Source organism: Martes martes (assembly GCF_963455335.1).
Source record: "Martes martes genome assembly, chromosome: 10".
NCBI classification, from domain to species: domain Eukaryota; kingdom Metazoa; phylum Chordata; class Mammalia; order Carnivora; family Mustelidae; genus Martes; species Martes martes.
Genome location: NC_137898.1, coordinates 13,980,696 through 14,007,373, shown reverse-complemented (window position 1 = coordinate 14,007,373; position 26,678 = coordinate 13,980,696). Strand labels below are relative to the sequence as shown.

The window sequence follows — 26,678 nt, the reverse complement described above, 5'->3', positions numbered from 1 at the left end:
TTTTGCATCCATGTTCCTGAGAGATATTCATCTGCAATTTTCCTTTTCGTTGGAGTCTTTGTGTGGCTTTGGGATCAAGGTAATGTGGATTCATAGAAGGAGTTTGGAAATCTTCCTTCCAGTTCTATTTTTTGAAACAGCTTCAGAAGACAAGGTATTAGTTATTTAAATGTTTGGTAGAGTTCTTCTGGGAAGCCGTTGGGCCCCGGACTCTTGTTTCTTGGGAGATTTTTGAATACTTCTCTAATTTCTTTGCCCATTATGCATTTGTTCAGGTTTTCAACTTCTTCCTGTTTCAGTTTTGGTAGTTTATAAGTTTCTAGGAATGCATCCATTTCTTCCAGATTACCTAATTTGTTGGCATATAGTTGCTCATAATATGATCTTATAATTGTATTTTCTTGGTATTGGTTGTGATCTCTTCTCTTTCATTCATGATTTTATTAATTTGGGTCCTTTCTCTTTTCTTTTTGATAAGTCTAGCTATGGGTTTATTGATCTTATTGATTCTTTCAAAGAACCAACTTCAAGTTTTATTGATCTGTTCCACTGTTCTTTTGGTTTCTATTTCATTCTATTTCATTTTCTATTTCATTTCTTGTCTAATCTTAATTATTTCTCTTCTCCTGCTTGGTTTAGGCTTTGTTTGCTGTTCTTTCCCTAGCTCCTTTAGTGTAAGGTTATCTTGTGTATTTGAGACTTTTCTAATTTCTTGGGAAATGTTTGTACTACTATGCACTTCCCTCTTAAGACTGCTTTTGCTGGGGCACCTGGGTGGCTCAGTGGGTTAAGCCTCTGCCTTCGGCTCAGGTCGTGATCTCGGGGTCCTGGGATCGAGCCCCACATCGGGCTCTCTGCTCTGCGGGGAGCCTGCTTCCTCCTCTCTCTGCCTGCCTCTCTGCCTACTCATGATCTCTGTCTATCAAGTGAATAAATAATTAAAAAAAAAGACTGCTTTTGCTGCATCCCAAGTGTTTTGAATAGTTGTGTCTTCATTTTCATCTGTTTCCATGAATTTTTAAAACTCTTATTTAATTTCCTGGTTGACCCATTCATCCTTTTAGTAGGATGCTCTTTAACCTCCAAATACTTGAGTTCCTTCCAAATTTCTTCTTGTGATTGACTTCAAGTTTCAATGTATAGTGGTCTGAAAATATGCAGGGAATGATGTCAATCTTTGGTACCAGTCAAGACCTGATTTGTGACCCAGTATGTGATCTATTCTGGAGAAAGTTCCATGTGCACTGGAGAAGAATATGTATTCTGTTGTTTTAGGATGGAATGCTCTATATATCTGTGGAGTCCATCTGGCCCAGTGGGTCATTCACAGCCCTTGTTTCCTTGTTGCTCTTCTGCTATGTCCATTGTTGGTGAATGGGGTGTTAAATCCCCTACTATAACTGTATTATTATTAATGTGCTACTTTAACTTTGTTATTAATTAGTTTATATAATTGGCTACTCCCAAGTTAGGAGCATAAATAGTTATAGTTGTTAGATTTTCTTGTTGGATAGTCCCTTTAAATATGATATAGTGTCCCTCTTTATCACTTACTACAGTCTTTGGTTAAAAATCTGATTTTTCTGGTATAAGGGTTGCTACCCCAGCTTTCTTTTGATGTCCATTAGCATAGTAAATTGTCCTCCACCTCTCACTTCCAATCTGGAGGTGTCTTTGGGTCTAAAATGTGTCTCTTGTAGACAGCATATGGTTGGGTCTTGCTTTTTTATTCAATATATTACCCTGTGTCTTCTGATTGTAACATTTAGCCCATTTACATTCAGAGTAACTATTGAAAGATATGAATTTGGTGCCATTGTGATATCCCTTGTGTGTCTCTTTGCTTACAGGATCCATGTTAATATTTCTTGCAGGGCTGGTTTAGTGATCACAAATTCTTTTAGTTTCTGTTTCTCTTGGAAGTGCCTTATCTTTCCTTCCACTCTGAATGATGGCCTTGATTGATAAAGTTTTGTTGGTTGCGATTTTTCTCATTTAATACTCTGAATATGGCATGCCAGCACTTTCTGGCCTACCAGGTCTCTGTGGATAGGGCTGGTTGCCAGTCTAATGTACCTGCCCTTGTACATTAAGGACCTCTTGTCTTGAGCTGCTTTCAGGATTTTCCCTTTATCTGTGAAACCTGCAAGCTTCACTATTATACATTGGGGTGTTGATCTATTTTTATTGATTTTGAGGGGGGTTATTTGTGTCTCTTGGACTTGAATGACCATTTCCTTCCCCAGTTATTAGTTATGATTTGCTCAAATATACCTTCTGTCCTGCTCTTTTTTTTTTTTTTTTTCTTCCTAGGGGACACGAATAATTTAAATATATTTTGCTTTATGGTATTGCTGATTTCTCAAAGCCTCCCCCATGGTATTAATTGTTTTTCTCTCTTTTTTCTTGGCTTCCTTTCTTTTTATCCTTGTGTGTTCTACATTGTGGACTCTCTTCTGCCTCATTTATCCTCATTGTTAAAGCATCCATTTTGGACTTCATCTCAGTTAAAGCATTTTTAATTTTGGCCTGATTAGATTTTATTTCTGCCTGAGATTCTCTAGTGTCTTTTATCCTTTTTTATCCCCCAAGCTCAGCTAGTAACATTATAATCATTATTCTGCATTTATATATTATATATATAATATATATATAATAAGACCTATTCTAGATCTTATATTTTACTTATGTCTATATTGAGTAGGTCTATGGCAGGAAAGTATTACTCCTGGTTCTGTCTTTTGTTGTGACTTTCTCCTTCTAGTCATTTTGTTCAGAGAAGAATAGATGAATGAGAGAACAAAATAAAAAGTATTGACCACGGAGTGCCTGGGTGGCTCAGTGGGTTAAAGCCTCTGCCTTTGGCTCAGGTCATGATCCCAGGGTCCCTGGATCAAGCCCCACATTGGGCTCTCTGCTCAACAGGTAGCCTGCTTCCTTTCCTCTCTCTACCTGCCTCTCTGCCTGCTTGTGATCTCTATCTGTCAAATCAATAAATAAAATCTTAAAAAAAGAAAGTATCAACCACAATCCTAGCAAAATACACACTAGAGAAATCTGAAGAGGTCGGAAACCAAAAAAGAAAAGGAAAACAAAAAAAGGGAAAAAAGAGAAAATATAATCTCCCAGGTGGATAAAATAGGGTGATCCACTTGGTCCTGGGTGTATTTGGTACGTTTGTTAGAAGACATTAAGTTCCAAAATTACGAAGAAAGAAAAAAGATATGTATACAAAAATAAAATTGAGTACCATGATAGGAAGCCAAAAATGAAGAATATATCTATAAAATGTAAATGTAAAAATGAAAATTAAAAAAAAAGACGTAAAAACAAAGAGCTGGTAAAATAAGAAATCAGTTGAAAAGGAAAAAGAAGAAAACAGAAATAGAAACAGAAAACTCGAAGCTGAAAGAGTAAAATCTCACGAGAAAAAAACCTCAAATTCTATATATTATTATCCTTAGCCCAGGCGTTTTTCAGTTCTGTGTATTCCCTAGAGTTGGTATTTGCCTGAGATCCTGGGGTCTTCTGGGGGAGGAGCCTGTTGCATTGATTCTCAGGTGTCTTTGCCTGGGTGGAGTTTCACCACCCTTTGCCAGGGGGCGGGGCTCAGTGTAAGCTGCTTGGGGAAACTCTATGTGGCTTTTGTTCCCTGAAACATTTTCCCACTGGTTTAGAGGATGAAGATAAAAGTAAAAATGGGAGCACCTGGGGGCTCAGTTGGTTGAGTGTCTGCCTTTGGCTCCGATTGTGATCTCGGGGTCCTGGGATTAAACCCCATGTTAGGCTCCCTGCTCAATGGGGAGCCTGCTTCTCCCTCTCCCTCTGTGATTTCTTTCACTCTTGTTCTCCCTTAAATGAATAAAATCTTTAAAAATAAATAAAATCTTTCAAAAAAGAAAAAGTAAAAATAACAGGACCCTGCTCTCCAATCCTGGAAGCCGAATGATCTCTGCCCCTATTCTTCAGTGATCCCTCAGGGAAAAGCAGTCAGTCTCTTTTGTGTGTGCCAAACTCTGTAGACTCCTTTGGTGCACACCCACACCAGTCCTCCCAGGGACCGGCAGTGGGGTCTCACCACAGCCCAGCCACCTCCTGTGCCCCTGCTTGGGGAGCAGTTGCCACATCTCATAATGGTTGTTTCTTGCTGGACCCCTGCTTAGAGAGCCTTTCATGGTTTAGGGCAACACCTGGGTGGGAGGCCATTCCAGGGTTTGCTGACTGTCGCTGGCTTCCCTGCTCCAGTGCTTGGGAGCTCTGCTGCACCCAGGCACCCCTGTTCTTTCTGTGACCCTGGGAATCCTGAGATCCCCACCACACTATCCCACCTGGTATTCTGCCCCACTTTGCCACCCGAGCACCTTTCAGATAAGGACACCCTCACTAGGACAGATTTTAAGGTTCTGATTTTGTGCTTTGCTGCTGTATCACTTTCCAGGGCTGGCTTATGGAGGTTCCTTCTCCCTTGCAGTTTCCCTTCCGATATATCCCTTCAGATTCATGTCTCTGTATCTCCTACCTTGCAAAAAGTGGTCGTTTTTCTATTTATATAATTGCAGCAGTGTTTTCCTTAGATGAATTCACAGGTGTTCAGAATGATTTGATAGATATCTAGCTGAATTCAAGGGACCAGATGAAATGTGGGTCCCCTAATCTTCTGTCATTTTCCCTCCTCCTATTATATTTATTTGTTTTTTTGAGAGAGAGAGCGAGAGAGCAAGAGGGGGTTAGGGGCAGAGGGTAAGAGTGTGGAGCTTGATGCAGGACTCAATCTCAGGACTCTGAGATCATGACCTGAACCTAAACTGAGAGTTGACTGTTCAACTGATTGCTCCTCCCAGGGCCACTTTCAGGAGTCATTTAGTTTAAAGAGACAGAAGTCTGGTCCACCTTCATTCATGTGGCCATAGAGTAGAGCCCTACACTCTGGAGAACAGCAATAAAATACCCTGAGTACTGACCATCTAGATTCTAACTCAGTGCTCAGTGGTCTGGGAAGATGTGAACATTATAGGGCTTGGTTCTCCTTCTCTACGAGGCTTATTGTAGAAGTAATACAATAAAAGAAGTAATAAAATGCCTCCCCAAGTAAAAATACCAGTCAGCACAGGGTGAGGAAGAGAAATCAGTTGAGATAGTTTGTTCAAGAAAATGACTGTTACACTGAGATAAGACCCACAAAGCAGGTTAAAATTAATTCCATCATAAATTTGTATTCTTTAGCAAATTTCTTGAACTGATTTCACGTGTTTCCCCTAGATAATGTGTCTCAATCTCCCAGATTTGTTTAGTCCCATAGTAACCAACTTCATTTGGGCAACTGCCAAGTGAACTAGTTTCAGCATTGATGGAGGGATGTCTTTGAGGTAGTGAGTCTGTTCAGAAAGAGGTCTGGTTGCTATTTCAAGAGACAAGGAGAAGAAACAGTGCTAAAGCATCTCTGGGAGTTGGGCCAGATACAGCAGAGAAAACCAACCACTGTACCCCAGAACCACTTACAACCCTGACTTCATTCAGGCAGGAGAAATCACGTGTAGATCCACCAGCACGAGCAGTGGGGGTTCTTGCCACATCAATTCAGGGCTTATATCATAAAGAATCATGAAGTCAGCAAAGCCTTTCTTCCTTTCTATCCTCTGTCCAACTTCCCTGTTTGCTATCATTAGCATCTCTAGGTTTCTTCCTCCTGAGTAGTTCTTGCTTTCTGAGCTTTGACATACATGAGTAACTCCTCTGGACCTTTGAGTAACCTCATGTATTGTTCTTCACTGTCCTTCTTGTACCACTCTGGCTTCTGCTCCCAATGCTTTAGCATCAGGGGCTTCTTTCAAGTCATCACACTTCCTTCTGCCTTAGGATCTTTGCTTTGGAACCCAGGGACTTAATTAAGAAACAAAGAAAAAGAGTATTTTACAGGGTTTGAAGAAGGGGAATGAAAAGCTTACTGGTAGCATTTCAGACAACAGATAACCCATAATGCTGACTTGCTTGGAGCTTCCGGTGGAAATTTGTGCTGTTTGTTTTCCCTCCCCACAGCTAGGGTCATCTCTAACATGAACCCACGAATGAATGAGCAAAAGCCCAGATGCTTGACCTCAGTATGGTGCTGAGAGTGTCCCCTACCCTAATCCTTCTAGCAATGAAACTTTCTTGTCCTAATATGTGCTTAATTCAATGCTCAGCTTGAAAATGCTTTGACACAGCCTGATGTCTCAGTACAGAAAACAAATCTCTTGTCTTCATCGGGGGTACCTAATAACAAGGTGTAGTAATTCTTCTCTGGTGGGTAGGGATTAGATAAATCAATCATACGATCAGGGACAATTTATACTTTAGCAGAAGACCAATAATTTTAAAACGTGGAGTCCTAACCTCCTTAATCAGTGGCTATTGGTCCTTGATGTAGGGAACTCCTTTAAGAGATTTTATAATTTAGAAGCAAAATTTATATACATAACAATTACACCTATGTAGGTACAATAATGAAAAACCAAAGTGAACATTAAAACATTTAAGGAGGTTTTAACATTAATTAGACTTATTTTTTGAAGAAAAAGAGGCTCTGGGGTGCCTGAGTGGCTCAGTGGGTTAAAGCCTCTGCAGCTCAGGTCATGATCTCAGGATCCTGGGATCGAGCCCCGCATTGGGCTCTCTGCTCAGCAGGGAGCCTGCTTCCCCCCCTCTCTCTGCCTGCCTCTCTGCCTACTTGTGATCTCTGTCTGTCAAATAAATAAATAAAATCTTAAAAAAAAAAAAAAAGAAAGAAAGAGAGGCTCACACATTTAAGTAAGGAATAAGCAAAGATTTGTATTTCAGCAGAAATTTCTTAAATACACCATTCTCTTCTAGGAACAACTGAAGTGTTTCCTGAAGTGCCCATCAGAGGTCTCTCCTTTGGCCCATTTCTTCCTATACCCACATCATCAGTTAAATTTTCTCTGGTTCTTGTGATTATGCCCCAATGATTCATTTGGTAAGACTAAGTTCAAGATTCTATTGAAGAAATAAAAGAATTTGGCTCCCATTTCCCTTTTGTCACCTTAACCACCTTGTGTTTCCTTTGCTTTGCATTTGCAGAGAAAACCTTCAGGGAAGGGGTTATCATGTATGCTTGGAATTCACACTCCTGGCACCCTCGGTTATGCCAGTGGCACCAGCAGGTAAGCATACATTCATAAACCACCTTCAGAGATTCCCCTACATGTGTATTAAGGTTGATGCTCTTCTTCATGTTTCGTAGTAAGCATCCCTCCAGAGGGCTGCAGATTTCTTCAATGCCCTGAAGGAGAGACAAACAAAATCATCAGTAGGTGAGACTTTAATGTAAAAGGAGCTGCTCCATATAACATGTGCTCTTTCATTTGATTCACGGCAATGTTGTCACTTCCAGCTATATCTGATGGATGTTTTTTTCTGTTGCCCAGAAAAAGCAGTCAAATGCACTGCATTGTTTTTTAGCAGATGAGTTCACCTTTCCTATAAGGAGGAGATTGAGTTTATATTTCATTTTATTCTCTTTTGTACCCCAAAAATCAATTATTCTTTTTTCTAGTATTAAACATAAAGTCTCTAAGTCTCTATAAATTAAAGCATATACCTTTATATGAACCCATCCTATATCTACCGACCCATCATATTTTACAATGTGAAAGATACTTTTTTAGGCTTTGGGGATGTAGCAATGAGTAGGAGAGACATGAGTCCCATCTACCTGGGATTCCTGGTCTAGGTTGGGAGACATACATTAAACAATATATTAGCCACGATGTTATTTAGTCATGATTGTGATAAAGGTCACAAGTGAAGAGAAGCAGGTGCTGTAAGTGCAGATGAAGGGTTTGGTTCTGGAGGTGAGGGGAGACTGAGATGAAGAAAAGGCATTTATAAGCCTTGGAAAGTGGATGGAAATTGAGAAGGTGATGTGAGAGGGGAGGTGGTGGGCTGGAAGAACATTCTAAGCAAAGAAAAGGTGGGAAAGGACAGGAAATGGAAAGGGGCAGGGAGTTTTATAGCAACGGAAGAGAAACCAGATATCTGGAAGGCAGAAGAGGGAAATGGGAGTGGTGGGGAGTCTGAAACGGGAGCACTGTCCAGAGGTCAGATCAGGCTAGGCCTGGCCTTGTTGGCTTCATTAAAAACACCAGTATTTTCTTTTTCTTCTAATTGTAAAAGTAAGAGAAACTTATTACACCCAGATCATGGACTTTTAGTGTTTTCTAGGAGGATGTGAATATACAAGATGAATACAGATTTTCAGTTCCAGCAGGTTTCTCTGCTCTTGGTCAGTTACCACTCTCTGATCCACACATTTATGTCCCTGGACCCTGTAGGCATCTAAGTTTGTAACTCTGGGCGAGATGATTGGAGAGACCTCCCACCCCTGGCATATAAATTATAAAGCATGATAAGGCTCTTGAAGGAATGCAGGGGTAAATAACACACAATCCTGGTCTTAAGAACCTTGAAATTTAGGAGGGCAGCAAGGCATTTTCACTAACAATTAATTACCTAGAAGGAAGTAGGTACACACTAAGAATTATTTATTATCATTGCATTGTTGATGTTGTTCCCTGAAGGTTCTCATGTCCATGCTGAGCACACAGATGTGCTTTAATAAATAGTTGTTGAGTAAATGATTCACAAGACAGTGACAGTCTGGGTACCAGAAGTGATGGGAGCTGTGAGTTGAAAGACTCTGTAATTACCTGATAATATCTCCAAATGCTTCCAGCAAGGGCTTACTCACATATGGCAATCCGTGCTTGGCACACAGTGACCTCACCAGGGGTGCCACCTTGTGATAATTATGGCGTGGCATTGTGGGAAACAGACTAGAGATACAGAGACAGAAAATATAAAACTTAGATCAAAAGAAAAACCTGAAGGAGTTTTCTTTCCCCTATTACTAGATAAAACTCTATTAGCAATGCAGACCCAACCTTGACATTGCATAGTACCCCTGTTCCAGGAAGTTCAAAACTCTTGTCAAAACACTCTAAGCTTATCTCTTAATCCTCTGCAAGCCCTGTGGGTGGCAAATGTTTGGGAAGACCTAAGAGAACTAACTCTACCAAATATATTTATTTTTAGCCAGGTCAAATGAAAGTAGAGGGCTTTCTACCATTTTGAAATACCTACAGAGCTGGAGATAACCACCCCTCCACCATTCTGTCTCTCTCCCTCTATATGTTTAACTCCTGCACAATTAATATGTTGAGTAGTCAGTAAGTTTTAGTCAAGGTATGTGGGGAAAATTTCTAGGATAGGAATAAGAAGTGAGGAGAGATGGATTTTATCCAAGGCTTTCCCTAATCAGTCAGATGAAATTCTTGGCCTTTAACCTTTTCTTTGATAAAATATGAATAATAATCTTTGCTGTTTGCTGAGATTTTAAAGATTTTATTTATTTATTTATTTGAGAGAGAGAGAGAGAGAGGGCATGGGAGGGCAGAGGCAGAGAGAGAGAGGAGGAGAGAATCTCCCCCTGACTCTGGGCTGAGAGTGGAGCCCAATGTGGCACTTGATCCCATGACACTGAGATCATGACCTGAGCCAAATCAGGAGTCAGATGCCTAACTGACTGAGCCACCCAGGTGCCCCTTGCTGAGATTTTATTTTATTTTATTTTTTAAAAAGATCTTATTTATTTGTTTGACAGAGAGAGAGAGCGCGAGCGAGCACACACAGAGCAGGGGGAGAAGCAGGCAGAGGGGTGGGAGAAGCAGGCTCCGCAAAACAGGGAGCCCAAGGTGGAGCTCAATTCCAGCACTCTGGGATCATGACCCAACCCAAAGGCAGACACTTAATGACTGAGCCACCCAGGTGTCCCCCTTGCTGAGATTTTAAAGGACTAACAGGAGAAGGATGAGAAAATCCCATGAGTACATATTTTTCCTTCCTCTGCCTATCAGAGACAACTCAGGTACAAAGGTTGTGGAAAGTCTCTTCTTTGAATATTCTGGAGAGACTGACTTTCAAAGTACTATCATTTTCTCTTTCTTTAGTGTATATCCTCCTAACTGCCCGTTGGTGAAATATTTCCAGATATCATTTGGAAATTGTAGCAGGAACTGGATTTCATTGTTGATTAATTTGTAACCTCAGCTCTAATGATATAGATTGATATTAACATTAAATCTTAATTAAGTTTCAACACAACTTGGTTACACAAGTATTATGATTTTTCTTGGGTTTTGCCAACAAACCACATGCAAGACAAAACAAAACAAATCACCAATTCCTAAGTCTTTGGGAATCTAGAAACTGAGTCTTTGGTATTTTTTTCAAGAACTTCAATTTCTCACAATTGTTACACTTCGTTTTCTTTTTTCCCTTCCTTACCATTCATATTTTAGAAAGAAAGCAGCCTTTAAAGAATTCTGGTTCATTTTTTCTCTCTGAAATCTTGACTGTAGGGCTCTGCTCTGGACTGTTTGCGGGGGGCTATTCTAAGTGACAGCCCTTGCCTTTTACAATGGATTGTTTTTATTACTCACTGGTGCTCGATTTGGAAGTTCAGGTGCCCAGTGAACCAGTCATTGAAAAAGGACTGTTCAACATTACAGGTGGCCAAGACCTGCAAGGAAAAAGCTTATATTAGATGTAAAGTGAGCCCAAGTGTCAAATAAAATATTTATTCCTTTAATAATTCAATTGTTCAACAAGTACCTATTTAGTGTAAGAAACTATGAGGGATGAAAGATACACAGTGTGTGGTCTCAAGGAACTTATGATTTTAAAAAGTAATAAGACATTTTGCTAAGAAGTTTATACAAGGCAATAGATACGAAGAAGTATGTGGGACCTGAGGGGCTAAATCACCATCAGCTTTTGGAAATAGATGACTAGGTTGTCATAAATGAGGACTCTGGCAGAGGGAAATGGGACTGTAGGATTTTGGTAGAGATTAGAGGTGTTAGAATACCCTTTCTATAGGGCACACTTGGAGGACTTCTAGATGGGGAGTAAGGCATTCAATTGTTTCAACCACAGGTTCTGGGCATAGAAGTGCATTTCAGTGTAAGTAGTTTCCTTTGTAATCTAATATATTTTATTCTATGAATTTAAAACCTTTATCCTAGGAGAGGGTTCAAGGGGTTCTCTAGACTGCCAAGATTAAGAACTCTTATAAATGTCATTTTATTCAATGTCTTTCTAAGGTTTAATTCTAGTTGGGGTTGTTGCCATTTTGAATGTTATTTTTGTGGTTCGATGTCAGTGTTTCTCAAAGTATGCATTTAGCACACCTTGGGATTCTCTAGGATCCTTTCAGGGGATCTGTAAGGTCAAAACCATTCCCAGAATACTTCTAAGATATAATTTGCCTTTTTCATTTTCAAAGTCTCATGCTTATACTGTGGATTTTTTCCCCCAGAAGCTTCTAAATATGGGATGACATCATCAGTCTGATGTTTAACGTGTATTGATGAGTTTTATTTTCATTATTTTAAAGTTAATTAATAAATAAATGTTTTAAAATTATGTTTTAATTTTAAATATAGTAAATATCAGTGGATATAACCTACATAAACAAAAGTTCTTTGACATTCTCAGTAACTCCTGAATATAAGATGGTTCTGTGACCAAAAAGTTTGAGAACCAATACTCTACGCTCTAATTGAAGGTCCACTGAATTTGGAAATGAGCTTGGGGAACAAAGTGTTATAATGACAGAATTCTCCAGTTAATCATGGCACAGAGAGTGGAAAGCTTAGGAGGCTGAGATATTCTGCGCTGATCATAACCCTGTTAATCATTAACGGCATGCTCAGAGACCATGCCATGTCTTCTCTCTGGGCCTTTCTATTTATACAATGAAATGAGGTGAATTCCAGGGTCCTTCTAGGTGTAAAATTCATTTTGTAATTCTAGGAACTCAGATTCTTTTGAAAGGCTGTGTCGTATGGGGGATGAGTCAGTAAACTTTCTCTAAGATGCAAGACAAATATTTTAATTCTCTGTCACACTCAGTTTCACTGTTGTAGCATGAAGGCAGGCATAGATAATATGTAAATGTACAAGCATGGCTGTATTCCAATAAAATTTTATTTATAAAAATGGGCAATGGGCTGTATTTGGCCCTTGGACTATAGTTTACTGACCCTTGGTTTAGAGAAAAGGCATTGAAATAAGACTGCCTATGTTTAAAACCTGCTTTCTACCACTGACTAGTTGTGTGATCTTATACAAGTTACTCAATTTCTTCATGCCTTAATTTTATCATCTGTGAAGTAGTAATAATCGTAGCATCTGTGTCATGTAGTTATGTGCAAAGCAGTGGACAGTGCCTGGCCCCTAGTAAGCATTCCATAAATATAAATTATTGTTATTTGAGGAAACCAGACTCTAAATCATGGTCTCAAGGATCTTCTCCTAGGAACTTCACATTACCTGGGTGCTGAACCAGTCCCGGTTCTCCTCTCTGCTAATTTTCATTGGTATATGGCTCATTTGGGTAACAAATATCGTCCAGGCACTTTCAAGAAACCTTTCAGAAAATAAAAGGAGGAAGTGATGACTACTTGGGGTGTTTCAATTCCTATCACTGGGCTTGTACAACTGCTGGCAGATCTGGTTGAGCATTGGAGGAAATGAAAGAGAAGGAAAGATTCCAATAAAATGGTGGTCCTTTGTTTCCCTCTTTGGAAGCCCTTTGTATATAGAGATGACACACTAGGCTTTGATCACTTGACCAGCTTTGCAGCCTAATGTATGGGAGCAGTGACCCCAAAGTTCACTGCAGCATTGGCCCAAGGATCAAAAGATACCTAGGATATGCAAAGTGAGTGATAATTTTGGCTTTGTCATCAGATAGAACTGGATTCAAGTTTTGGTTTGGCACTGCCACTGGCCCTTACCTGCTCTGTAACCTTGACAAGTGATTTAATCTCCCTGAGCTTCAGCTCTCTTAGCAGAAAAATGATGGTGCTATCTACATTACAGGAATGTGCAAGGATTACATCAAATAGGATAATGCAGATAAATCCTTTAATCAAGTGCCTGATGCATAGTAGCTGTCAATATCCTCATTATTATGTAGGGTTTAGAATAATAATGTGAAAGAATGGGTGAGGAATAAATTGTAAAGTTGAAGAGAGCTCTTTAGTCATTTTGGTTTTGCGAAAATCTCTTGTCATAACATAACTATTAAAATTCCTGTCCTTCCATTATGGAAGGATTTTGGTGTCCAGCTGGATTGCAATTCAAAAGAACTTGGGGATCAGATGGAACTCTGTAATTGGGAATTTAATATATGGAAAGAAAAGGGCAAGATTGGGTAAATCTTTTTCTAAGGAACTTTTCTCATTCAATCAATTCAACTTCAAAAAAAATATTTTCATGGAAATATCTCAGTTACAGAGAATGGGGCCTGTTGTCCCAATCTTATGATAATCCCAAACAGCTCAGATAAGGAACATAAGAGGATCATTTAGGTTGCAGGAATAAAATATTCTTGCTTTCTTACTTGACCCCATATATGAGCAGTAGGGTTCCGAAGATTCCATAGAAAGGGCCAAACATAATGAAATGGCGGATGTAAAAGCTGCTGACCCAGGCAATGTCCTGCAGAGAGAATGATTGACAGTTAAATGCCTGGACACAATTTCATTTCCCCTTCACCGGGCTAAGGCTAAGTCTTATGCCTTATTAGTCAAGGAAGCCACATCTGGAAGGGACTAAGCATTTTCATGTCCCCTTTTCTATTTGATCTAGCTTCAGAGGATGAGTCAAGTTACTCACTGCCCAACACCTTTGGAAGTACATCGATTGTATGGATTTTACGTTGAAATACAGAGGCACGAAGAGGGGGATCCCAACTGAAAAAGAACAACAGCAAAAAAATATGGTAAGTAAATGAGTAGAATATGACCCCAAGTGCAAGTCAGCGAAGTCTATCTTCTTAACATGTCACTTCAGGAATGTTGCCCCTGAGAAGCGATGCAAAGAGGAGAACCACAACCACATCCTGGACTCCATGGGGCTCTTTGAGTCTCTGAGGCAGAAACAAGGATTTAGTTCAAGCTCTCTCAAGAAGACTAAGGAAGCTTTGAAAATTTGCATCATTCTTGATAGAGACATCCTAGAAAATCTTCTACTCTGAACTCTCATGCTTTCTAAAGGTACATGGAATCCTTCAGTTTATCACAATCCTTAGGATTGGGCCTTGTCACAATATGTCAAGGTGGTAGTAATAAAGAAGCAATATTCATTTTCTGACCAGATGGTTATTTGCCTGCTTCTCCCCCAGGACCAGTGAGGCTGACTAGAGCACGGTCTGATGGAGTCCCTCTGAGTTTTGACAACTCTGTATTTGATCAGACTTCAGTTAGAGTCTTCTTTCTTGACTAGATCTCACCATTGGCTTCAAGACTCTCAAATACAAACTCTTAGCACAAGTGATTTTGTCTATACCTCATACTGAGAGACTTGAACTTCAGGAGCAGAGTTGGTTTTTTTTTTAAGGAGCAGAGTTTCTTGCAGTGCAAGACCCCACCTTTGGGATGACTCCAGCCCCTTACAGTTCTGCCTGAGAAAGTTCAGTACCACCAAAAGAATTTACTGTTTGTTCAAGCCAAAGCTGATTATAGGCATCAGACATTCCTTTTCTTAGAGTATATCTGTTAGAAAACTCACAATTATAAAATCCTTTCTTTGTCTCTTTGAAATGGATCTCCTACAACCCAGAAATCTCTTTATCAAGGACCTGGGAGTCATACCTTTGAATATAATTCTCCAGGATAGGCCCTGTCTCCCAGTATCTCTGTGGGGAGGGGGAAGTGGGACCCTAAGCACCAGGTAGCAGATACAGATGGCCTAATCACACTGACCAACTTTCTCTCCCCTCAATTCCTCTTGGTAATTTCCTTTAGCACACTCAGTGTTTAAAAAAGTCTCCCACTTTTTGTTTTAGCAGAACTGAGCTCAGTTTATACTGAAGTCCCTTTCCCCTACTACAGAAGCCTGAATAAATTTTGTCTCGTCACCTTTAAGAAATGTCCACCTCTGTTTCTCTTTGACAGTTTGAGCATGATGTACTTGTACCTGAGATACTAAGTTGGCATTTGAAGGAAAAGGACAAAATGAAACAGCTCCCAAGGGCAGAGAATTCTGTGAGATGGGCATTCTGCAGTGAATCCACACCATCCATTTACTACTCATGAGCTAAGGTCATATTGCAGCACTACAGACAGGGAAGAAGGTTCAGAAAAGAAATTCCAATAGCTTTTTTTTTAAATGGACATACCTCTTGTTAGGCTACCTTTCAAAATGGGGCACTGATGTCCTCATTCCTCTTTTTGGTCATGGAGTAGAAGGAGAGGGTGGTTATCACAGGATGGGGCTTCAGAATTCCAGTGGTGGAAGGGGGCAGCAGTGGGAATTGACATTTTTGGTTAATATTGGTTAACCAAAAAACCAATAGACATTTTTGTCTATGTCCTATTGGAGCAACATTACTTCTGGTAGAGAACCACTGATCTACAGGAAATGTTTGGAACCTTCCATGATTTTGTCTTATTTCTCAAATGTGTAATGAGCATATTTTGGGGTTCTGTGAAAACTTTCTTTGTGAACTGCCATGAATTTGATTTTGGTTAAGAACAAAGCATTTTTAATTATTCTAAAGAACAAGCTCCCAGTTTTGTTATCTGTTTTTTTTTTAAATTTATATATCATTGATTTCTGGTTTAATCTTTATTATTTTTCTTCTCCTGCTGTATTTAGGTTTTATTTAATGTTCTTTTTCCAGTTCCTTCAGGTGGAAGGTTAGGTTGGGTATTTGAGATCTTTCTTGTTTGTTGAAAAAGGCTTGTATTGCTATATACTTCCATCTTAGGACCACCTTTGCTGTATCCCAAGGGTTCTTTTTTTTTTTAATACTTTATTTATTTGACAGACAGAAATTACAAGTAGGCAGAGGCAGGTGGGGGCGGGAGAGGGGAGGAAAGCAGGCTCCCTGCTGAGCAGAGAGCCTGATGTGGGGCTCAATCCCAGGACCCCTGAGATCATGACCTGAGTCGAAGGCAGAGGCTTAACCTACTGAGCCACCCAGGCGCCCTGTATCCCAAAGGTTCTGAACTGTTACATTTTCATTTTTATTTGTTTCCATGTATTTTTTAAAGCTCATCTTTAATTTTCTATTTGACCCATTCATTCTTTAGTAAGATGCTCTTTAACTTCCATGTATTTGTGTTCCTTTTAATTTTTTTCTGGTGATTGAAATCAAGAAATTGATCCCATTTACAATTTCACAAAGAACATAAGATACCTAGGAATAAACTTAACCAAAGAGACAAAGGATATGTACTCTGAAAACTATAGAACACCTATGAAAGAAATTGAAGAAGACACAAAGAAATGGAAAATAATTCCATGCTTATGGACTAGAAGAACAAATATTATTAAAATGTCTATGCTTCCCAGAGAAATCTGTACATTCAACACAATCCCTACAAAATACCATCAACATTTTTCACAGAGCTGGAATGAATAATCCTAAAATTTGTATGGAACCAGAAAAGATCCTGAATCACTAGGGGAATGTTGGAATAGAAAACCAAAGCTGAAGGCATCACAATTCTGGACTTCAAGCTCTATTACAAAGCTATAATCAAGAAAGTATGGTACTGGCACAAAAACAGACACATAGATCATAGAATAGAATAGAGACCCCTGAACCCTATGGTCAACTAATCTTTGACAAATCAGGAAAAAGAATATCCAATGGAAAAAGGATAGACTCTCCAATAAATAGTGTTGGGAAAATTGGACAGCCATATACTATGCAGAAGAATGAAACTAGATGACTTTCTTACACCAAACACAAGAATAAACTCAAAATGGATGAAAGATCTAAATATGAGACAGGAATCCATCAAAATCCTAGAGGAGAACATAGGTAACAACTTCTTCGACCTTGGCTACAGCAACTTCTTGCTAGACATGTCTCCAAAGGCAAGGAAACAAGACAAAAATGAACTATTGGGACTTCATCAAAATAAAACACTTTGGCATAGCAAAGGAAATAGTCAACAAACCTAAAAGGCAACCTACAGAATGGGAGAAGATATTTGCAAATGACATATCAGATAAAGGGCTAGCATCAAAGGTCCATAAAGAACTTATCAAACTCAACACCCCCAAACCAAACAACCCAGTTAAGAAATTGGCAGAAAGAGGGGAGTCAAGATGGCAGAGAAGTAGCAGGCTGAGATGACATCGGGTAGCAGGAGATCAGCTAGATAGCTTATCTAACCATTGTGAACACCTACAAATCCAATGGGAAATCAAAGAGAAGAAGAGCAACAATTCTAGAAACAGAAAATCGACCACTTTCTGAAAGGTAGGACCTGCGGAGAAGTGAATCCAAAACGTCGGGAGGACAGAACACGGGAGGAGGGGCCGGCTCCCAGCAAGCGGCGGAACAATGGAGCACAAAAATCTGGACTTTTAAAAGTCTGCTCCATGGAGGGACATCGCTCCAGAGGCTAAACCAGGGGAAAGCCCAGGCGGGGTCAGCGAAACCCCAGGTCCCGTGGGGTCACAGAAGGACAGGGGGTGTCTGAGTGCCACTGAGCTCGCAGGTATTAGAGCGGGGAAGCTGGCTACAGCGACAAAGCCGAGGAGTGAGCTCTCAGCCCGGGGTTACCTTGAGCCGGTCGCAGGCTGGGTGGTCTCGGAGCTCAGCCGGAGGCCACGGAGATGAAAGTGCCCGGGCGCTTCTCTCCAAGTGCCAGCAATTGACAGCTTTCCTATTGGCGTGACCAGAGGCCAGGGAGGCGGGACAGTTGGGTGCTTTTCTCTGAAGGCCACTGAGAAGCAGAACCCCAAGCTCTCGGCTCCTCTGGGCGAGAGATTGGGAGGCCGCCATCTTCATTCCTGTCATCTGGAACTCTAGGGAAAGCGCTCAGGGAACAAAAGCTCCCAAAAGCAAACCCGAGAGGATTACTTAGCCCGACACCTGGCAAGGGTGGTGCAATTCCACCTGCGGCAAAGACACTTGAGAATCACTACAACAGGCCCCTCCCCCAGAAGATCAACAAGAAACCCATCCAAAACCAACTTCAGTCACCACAAACAGCGGAATTCCACAGCAGGAGAAAACAAATCCTACCTGGACAAAATGACAAGGCAGAAAAACTCACCTCAAAAAAAAAAGAACAAGAGGCCGTACCGAAGGCTGGAGACCTAATACGGACATTGGTAACATGACAGATCTAGAGTTCAGAATGACAATTCTCAAAGTTCTAGCTGGGCTCAAAAAAGGCATAGAAGATATTAGAGAAACCCTCTCTGGAGAGATAAAAGCCCTTTCTGGAGAAATAAAAGAACTAAAATCTAACCAAGTGGAAATCAAAAAAGCTATTAATGAGGTGCAATCAAAAATGGAAGTTCTTACTGCTAGGATAAATGAGGCAGAAGAAAGAATTAGTGACATAGAAGACAAAATGACAGAAAATAAAGAAGCTGAGCAAAAGAGAGACAAACAAATACTGGACCACGAGGAGAGAATTCGAGAGATAAGCGACACCATAAGATGACACAACATTAGAATAATTGGGATTCCAGAAGAAGAAGAAAGAGAGAGGGGAGCAGAAGGTATATTGGAGACAACTATTGGAGAGAATTTCCCTAATATGGCAAAGGGAACAAACATCAAAATCCAGGAGATGCTAAGAACGTCCCTCAAAATCAATAAAAATAGGTCCACACCTCGTCACCTGATAGTAAAATTTACAAGTCTTGGCGGCAAAGAGAAAATCCTGAAAGCAGCCCGGAAAAAGAAGTCTGTAACATACAAGGGTAAAAACATTAGATTGGCAGTGGACCTATCCACAGAGACCTGGCAGGCCAGAAAGAACTGGCATGATATATTCAGAGCACTAAATGAGAAAAACACGCAGCAAAGAATACTATATCCGGCTAGGCTGTCATTGAAAATAGAAGGAGAGATAAAGAGCTTCCAGGACAAACAAAAGCTGAAAGAATTTGCAAACACCAAACCAACTCTACAGGAAATATTGAAAGGGGTCCTCTAAGCAAAGAGAGACCCTAAAAGTAGTAAGTCAGAAAGAAACAGAGACAATATACAGTAACAGCCACCTTACAGGCAATACAATAGCACTAATTTCATATCTCTCAATAGTTACCCTGAATGTTAATGGGCTAAATGGCCCAATCAAAAGACACAGGGTATCAGAATGGATAAAAAACAAAACCCATCAATATGGTGCCTACAAGAAACTCATTTTAGACCCGAAGACACCCCCAGATTTAAAGTGAGGGGATGGAAAACAATGTACCATGCTAATGGACATCAGAAGAAAGGTGGGGTGGCAATCCTTATATCAGATCAATTAAATTTTAAGCCAAAGACTATAATAAGAGATGAGGAAGGACACTATATCATACTCAAAGGGTCTGTCCAACAAGAAGACCTAACAATCTTAAATATCTATGCCCCTAACATGGGAACACCCAACTATATAAACCAATTAATAACAAAATCAAAGAAATACATCGACAGTAATACAATAATAGCAGGGGACTTTAACACTCCCCTCACTGAAATGGACAGATCATCTAAGCAAAAGATCAACAAGGAAATAAAGGCCTTAAATGACACACTGGACCAGATGGACATCACAGATCTATTCAGAACATTCCATCCCAAAGCAACAGAATATACATTCTTCTCTAGTGCACATGGAACATTCTCCAGAATAGACCACATCCTGGGTCATAAATCAGGTCTCAACTGGTATCAAAAGATTGGGATCATTCCCTGCATATTTACAGACCACAATGCTCTGAAGCTAGAACTGAATCACAAGAGGAAATTCGGAAAGAATGCAAATACATGGAGACTAAACAGCATCCTTCTAAAAAATGAATGAGTCAACCAGGAAATTAAAGAAGAATTGAAAAAATTCATGGAAACAAATGATAATGAAAACACAACCATTCAAAATCTGTGGGACACAACAAAGGCAGTCCTGAGAGGAAAATATATAGCGGTACAAGCCTTTCTCAAGAAACAAAAAAAGGTCTCAAATACACAACCTAACCCTACACCTAAAGGAGCTGGAGAAAGAACAACAAAGAAAGCCTAAACCCAGCAGGAGAAGAGAAATCATAAAGATCAGAGCAGAAATCAATGAAATAGAAACTAAAAAACCAATAGAACAAATCAACGAAACTAGGAGCTGATTCTTTGAAAGAATTAATAAGATTGACAAACCCCTGGCCAGACTTATCAAAAAGAAAAGAGAAAGGACCCAAATATATATAATCATAAATGAAAGAGGAGAGATCACAACCAACACCAAAGAAATACAAACAATTATAAGAACATACTACGAGCAACTCTACGCCAACAAATTTGACAATCTGGAAGAAATGGATACATTTCTAGAGACATATAAACTACCACAACTGAACCAGGAAGAAATAGAAAACCTGAACAGACCCATAACCAGTAAGGAGATTGAAACAGTCATCAAAAATCTCCAAACAAACAAAAGTCCAGGACCAGACGGCTTCCCAGGGGACGTCTACCAAACATTTAAAGAAGAATTAATTCCTATTCTCCTGAAACTGTTCCAAAAAATAGAAATGGAAGGAAAACTTCCAAACTCATTTTATGAGGCCAGCATCACCTTGATCCCTAAACCAGACAAGGATCCCACCAAAAAAGAGAATTACAGACCAATATCCTTGATGAACACAGATGTGAAAATTCTCACCAAAATACTGGCCAATAGGATCCAACAGTACATTAAAAGGATTATTCGCCAGAACCAAGTGGGATTTATTCCAGGGCTGAAAGGTTGGTTCAACATCCACAAATCCATCAATGTGATACAATACATTAATAAAAGAAAGAGTAAGAACCATATGATACTCTCAATAGATGCTGAAAAAGCATTTGACAAAGTGCAGCATCCCTTCCTGATTAAAACTCTTCAAAGTGTAGGGATAGAGGGCACATACCTCAATATTATCAAAGCCATCTATGAAAAACCCACCGTGAATATCATTCTCAATGGAGAAAAACTGAAAGCTTTTCCACTAAGGTCAGGAACACGGCAGGGATGTCCGTTATCACCACTGCTGTTCAACATAGTATTAGAAGTCCTAGCCTCAGCAATCAGACAACAAAAAGAAATTAAAGGCATCCAAATTGGCAAAGAAGAAGTCAAACTATCACTCTTTGCAGATGATATGATACCATATGTGGAAAACCCAAAAGACTCCACTCCAAAACTACTAGAACTTATACAGGAATTCAGTAAAGTGTCAGGATATAAAGTCAATGCACAGAAATCAGTCGCATTTCTTTACACTAACAACAAGACAGAAGAAAGAGAAATTGAGGAGTCAGTCCCATTTACAATTGCACCCAAAACCATAAGATACCTAGGAATAAACCTAACCAAAGAGACAAAGAATCTATACTCAGAAAACTATAAAGTACTCATGAAAGAAATTGAGGAAGACACAAAGAACTGAAAAAATATTCCATGCTCATGGATTGGAAGAACAAATATTGTGAAAATGTCTACTCTACCTAAAGCAATCTACACATTTAATGCAATCCCTATCAAAATCCCATCCATTTTTTTTAAAGAAATAGAACAAATAATCCTAAAATTTATATGGAACCAGAAAAGACCTTGAATAGCCAAAGGAATATTGAAAAAGAAAGCCAAAGTTGGTGGCATCACAATTCCAGACTTCAAGCTCTATTACAAAGCTGTCATCATCAAGACAGTATGGTACTGGCACAAAAACAGACATATAGATCAATGGAACAGAATAGAGAGCCCAGAAATAGACCCTCAACTCTATGGTCAACTAATCTTCAAGAAAGCAGGAAGGAATGTCCAATGGAAAAAAGACAGCCTCTTCAACAAATGGTGCTGGGAAAATTGGACAGCCACATGCAGAAAAATGAAATTGGACTATTTCCTTACACCACACACGAAAATAGACTCAAAATGGATGAAGGACCTCAATGTGAGAAAGGAATCCATCAAAATCTTTGAGCAGAATGCAGGCAGCAACCTCTTTGACCTCAGCCGCAGCAACTTCTTCCTAGGAACATCGCCAAAAGCAATAGAAGCAAGGGCAAAAATGAACTATTGGGATTTCATCAAGATCAAAAGCTTCTGCACAGCAAAGGACACAGTTAACAAAACCAAAAGACAACTGACAGAATGGGAGAAGATATTTGCAAACGACATATCAGATAAAGGGCTAGTATCCAAAATCTATAAAGAGCTTAGCAAACTCAATGCCCAAAGAACAAATAACCCAATCAAGAAATGGGCAGAGGACATGAACAGACATTTCTGCAAAGAAGACATCCAGATGGCCAACAGACACATGAAAAAATGCTCCACATCTCTCGGCATCAGGGAAATACAAATCAAAACCACAATGAGATACCACCTCACACCAGTCAGAATGGCTAAAATTAACCAGTCAAGAAATGACAGATGCTGGCGAGGATGCAGAGAGAGGGGAACCCTCCTACACTGTTGGTGGGAATGCAAGCTGGTGCAACCACTCTGGAAAACAGTGTGGAGATTCCTCAAAAAACTGAAAATAGAGCTACCCTATGGCCTGGAATTTGCACTACTGGGTATATATCCTAAAGATACAAACGTGGTGCTCCGAAGGGGCACGTGCACCCGAATGTTTATAGCAGCAATGTCCACAATAGCCAAACTACGGAAAGAACCTAGATGTCCATCAACAGATGAATGGATAAAGAAGAAGTGGTATATATACACAATGGAATACTATGCAGCCATCAAAAGAAATCAAATCTTGCCATTTGTGACAACGTGGCTGGAACTAGAGGGTATTACGCTTAGCGAGATAAGTCAATCGGAGAAAGACAACTATCATATGTTCTCTCTGATATGAGGAAGTGGAGATGCAATGTGGGGGGTTGGGGGCAGGTAGGAAAAGAAAAAATGAAAGAAGATGGTCTTGCGAGGGAGACAAACCATAAAAGACTCAATCTCCAAAAACAGACTGAGTGTTGCTGGGGGGAGGGAGGACGGGAGAGTGTGGTGGGTATATGGACATTGGGGAGGGTATGTGCTATGATGAGTGCTGTGAAATGTGTAAACCTGGCGATTCACAGACCTGTACCCCTGGGGATAAAAATACATTATATGTTTATTAAAATAAATAAATAAATTTTAAAAAAAAGAAATTGGCAGAAAACATGAACAGATATTTCTCCAAAGAAGACATCCAAATGCCCAACAGACCCATGCAAAAATGCTCCATATCCCTTGGCATCAGGGAAATACAAATCAAAACTGCAATGAGATACCACCTCACACTAGTCAGAATGTCTAAAATTAACAAGACAGGAAACAGCAGATGTTGGCAAAAATGTGGAGAAAGGGGAACCCTCTTATACTGTTGGTGGGAATGCAAGCTGATACAGCCACTCTGGAAAACAATATGAAGTTTCCCCAAAAAATTAGAAATAGATCTACCCAAGACCTAGCAAATGCACTACTAGGTATTTACCTCAAAGATAAAAATGTAGTGATCCAAAGGAGCACCTGCACCTCAATGTTTGCAGCAGCAATGTCCACAATGGCCAAATTGTGGAAAGAGCCCAGATGTCCATCAACAGATAAATGGATAAAGAAGATATGGTATAGATGAGAATATTACTCAGCCATCAAAAAGAATGAATTCTTGCAATTTACAATGACATGGGTGGAACTAGAGGTATTGTGCTAAGTTAAATAAGTCAGTCAGAGAAATACAACTACCATCTGATTTCATTCATATGTAGAACTGAAGAAACAAAACAGATGAACATGGGGGAAGGGAAGAAAAAATACAATAAGATGAAAATTGGGAGGGAAGCAAACCAGAAGAGACACTGAACTCTAGGAAACAAACTGAAGGTTGCTGGAGGGGAGGTGGTGGGTGGAAGGGATATTTGGGTGATGGACATTAAGGAAGATACTTGATGTAATAAGAGTTGCAACTTATATGCAACTGATGAATGAAAATTCTAACTCTGAAACTTAAAAAAACCAACAAAAAAAATCCAAAGCATTTTGTTTATGATATTTTTTTATCAGTATCAGAATTATTTAGTTATCCTATTGTCTTTCAAGCCTGAATCCACATTCATATCTAATAATCTATATCTATATCTATATATATATAGATATATAGATATATATACATATCTAGGTATGTGTATATATATATATATATATATATATATATATATATATATATATACACACACACACACCTCTGTGATTTTCAATTACATTGGGTGCAACTATCATAAGGATTTCCAGTGACTTGTGTTTATGAAGTGGGAGTTCAAACATTTGCAGGATTAGTGAGCTTCAAAAGTTGAATAGACATGCCAACCGTTCTCCACTGAGAAACTGGACAAAGTACTATGTCTTAACAGTTATGCTCTTCTTGAATGCTTTTTGATGTCAATGACGGTAGCTTAGGAATTAAAAACCCTTTATCTTACAAAATACACTTTGAATGATGGAAGGTTTTAAGCATCTTTACAGTTGATTGTTTCAAATATTGGCTTTCTGTAAAAAACATGAGCATACTAATTTTAGGCTGTTTGTAGTAGAATATTAATAAATTTTACTGCTTGGGCCATTTTAAGTACTACCTTAAAAGTAAAATAGATACTGACATATATCTACATGTCTCTGTCCACCAAAATATCTTCTATAGCTGTAAGTAGGCCATGGGAATAACCCTCTCTCTTTCACACAGAAGTTTAAGAGGTGCCTTTTATTCCTGAGACTCTATATTTTCTGGCTGCACTCCGTTAATCCTTTGGCATTCTTTTCCTATCTCTTTTTCCTCCCTATCCAAATACCACTATTCTTTTCTTCTTGAAAGGTGTTTAGTCTTTCAAGGATGAGAGTATCAGATGCAAGATCTCTTGATTGGCACCCTCACTTCCATCTCTCTTGAAGCATCTCATGAGATGCACATAAAAAATGTCTATTTGCTTTTCCATTTTCCTTTTCAGAGTTTTGCCCCAGGAAGCCTGAGATGAGACATGCTGCTTTTCCCAGTCATAACACATAGGCTTGTCTGTGAGAGTGCAACAGTCAAGCTGTCTGGCTTGACTTGATGGTATGGTAAAGAAAGTGGCTTCAAGGAAACTCACCCAGGTAGAAGTACAGGTGCTGCTTTTCATAGTCAATGTATTTGATTTTCTTCTTGCCATACTGAAAATAGAGAGAATAAAACTAAAATAAGAGACAAGACTTCTGGTCATTACACTCAAGGACAATGCCCTGTGTGTTTGTGTGTATGTGTCTAAAATATCTGTAGAAAGAACCATCTGGGGGCATCTGGGTGGCTCAGTGGGTTAAGGCCTCTGTCTTCAGCTCAGGTCATGATCTCAGGGTCCTGGGATCGAGCCCCGCATTGGGTTCTCTGCTCGGTGGGGAGTCTGCTTCCTCCTCTCTCTCTCTCTGCCTGCCTCTTTGCCTACTTTGATCTGTCTGTCAAATAAATAAATAAAATCTTAAAAAAAAATGCTTCCTCTAAAAAAAAAGAAAAAAAAAAGAACCATCTGGTCAGAGTTTTTTGGCTGTGAAACTTGAAGTACTAGAAGAACCAGGTCTGTAATAAGAGGAAATATTAAGGCATCTTTTTGCTTTAATTAATTGTGGGCAATTCTTGCATTTGACTATGGGGATTGTGATTAACAAAAATTTCCAGGTGATGGATATCGGGGAGGGTATGTGCTATGGCGAGTGCTGTGAGTTGTGTAAGACTGATGAATCACAGACCTGTACCCCTGAAACAGATAATTCATCATATGTTAATAGAAAACCCACAACTATTCTTGTTAAAAAAATTTCCTAAGGAAGTCATTTTGAAACTTTTAGTCCTTATATGGAGTGGAGTGTGATAAAAAGGAGTATTTCTGATGAATTTTACTAGCTCATCTTAACTGTGGTGTTTAGAATTCTGCTTAAAGCCAGTCTCCATCTCCATCCATTCATTCAACAGATATTTATCAAGTGGTCATGTGATAAAAGATATAGGCATGGCCCCTCTTATCTGTCCCATCTTTCCTCCTTTATGTTCTCATCATGGATTTAACACTGCAATTTACTATTTCTAAAGCATAATGATATTATGTATATCTTTTTTTGGGTGGTGGGTGTAGTGAGAGGAAGAGGGAAAATCTTAATTAGGGACCATGCCCACTGAAGAGCCTGAAGTGGGGCTTGATCTCACAACTCTGAGATCATGATCCAAAATCAAGAGTCAGATGCTTAAGTCAGTGAGCTACCCAGGTGTCCCTACATACAATCTTTTTTTTTTTTTTTAAAGATTTTATTTATTTATTTGACAGAGAGCGATCACAAGTAGGCAGAGAGGCAGGCAGGGAGAGAGGGGGAAGCAGGCTCTCTGCTGAGCAGAGAGCCCAATGCGGGGCTCGATCCCAGGACCCTGAGATCATGACCTGAGCCAAAGGCAGAGGCTTAACCCACTGAGCCACCCAGGCGTCCCCCTACATATAATCTTAATACTGGGAATTTTATTCATTTTCTAGTAGTCTCTTTAGCATTTGCTCAGCACACAAGGACAGCAAATACCCTGAGGGGAGACATAGAGGTAATGGTTTT

At 39.6% G+C, this 26,678-nt stretch overlaps 1 protein-coding gene across 1 annotated transcript in view; it reads right to left on the bottom strand.

Annotated features, from left to right (window-relative positions):
* Positions 1-7,227: 7,227 nt before the first annotated feature.
* Positions 7,228-26,678, bottom strand: part of LOC308350702 (fatty acid desaturase 2-like protein FADS2B) — a gene marked incomplete at both ends in the record, with an annotated part of 39,601 nt that continues 20,150 nt past the window's right edge. The window contains 7 exons of the mRNA XM_080816213.1: positions 7,228-7,279; positions 8,706-8,831; positions 10,497-10,576; positions 12,391-12,487; positions 13,466-13,563; positions 13,741-13,817; positions 25,202-25,262. Coding sequence (XP_080672339.1) covers positions 7,228-7,279; positions 8,706-8,831; positions 10,497-10,576; positions 12,391-12,487; positions 13,466-13,563; positions 13,741-13,817; positions 25,202-25,262 — 591 coding nt within the window. The remainder of the gene's footprint in view (positions 7,280-8,705; positions 8,832-10,496; positions 10,577-12,390; positions 12,488-13,465; positions 13,564-13,740; positions 13,818-25,201; positions 25,263-26,678) is intronic.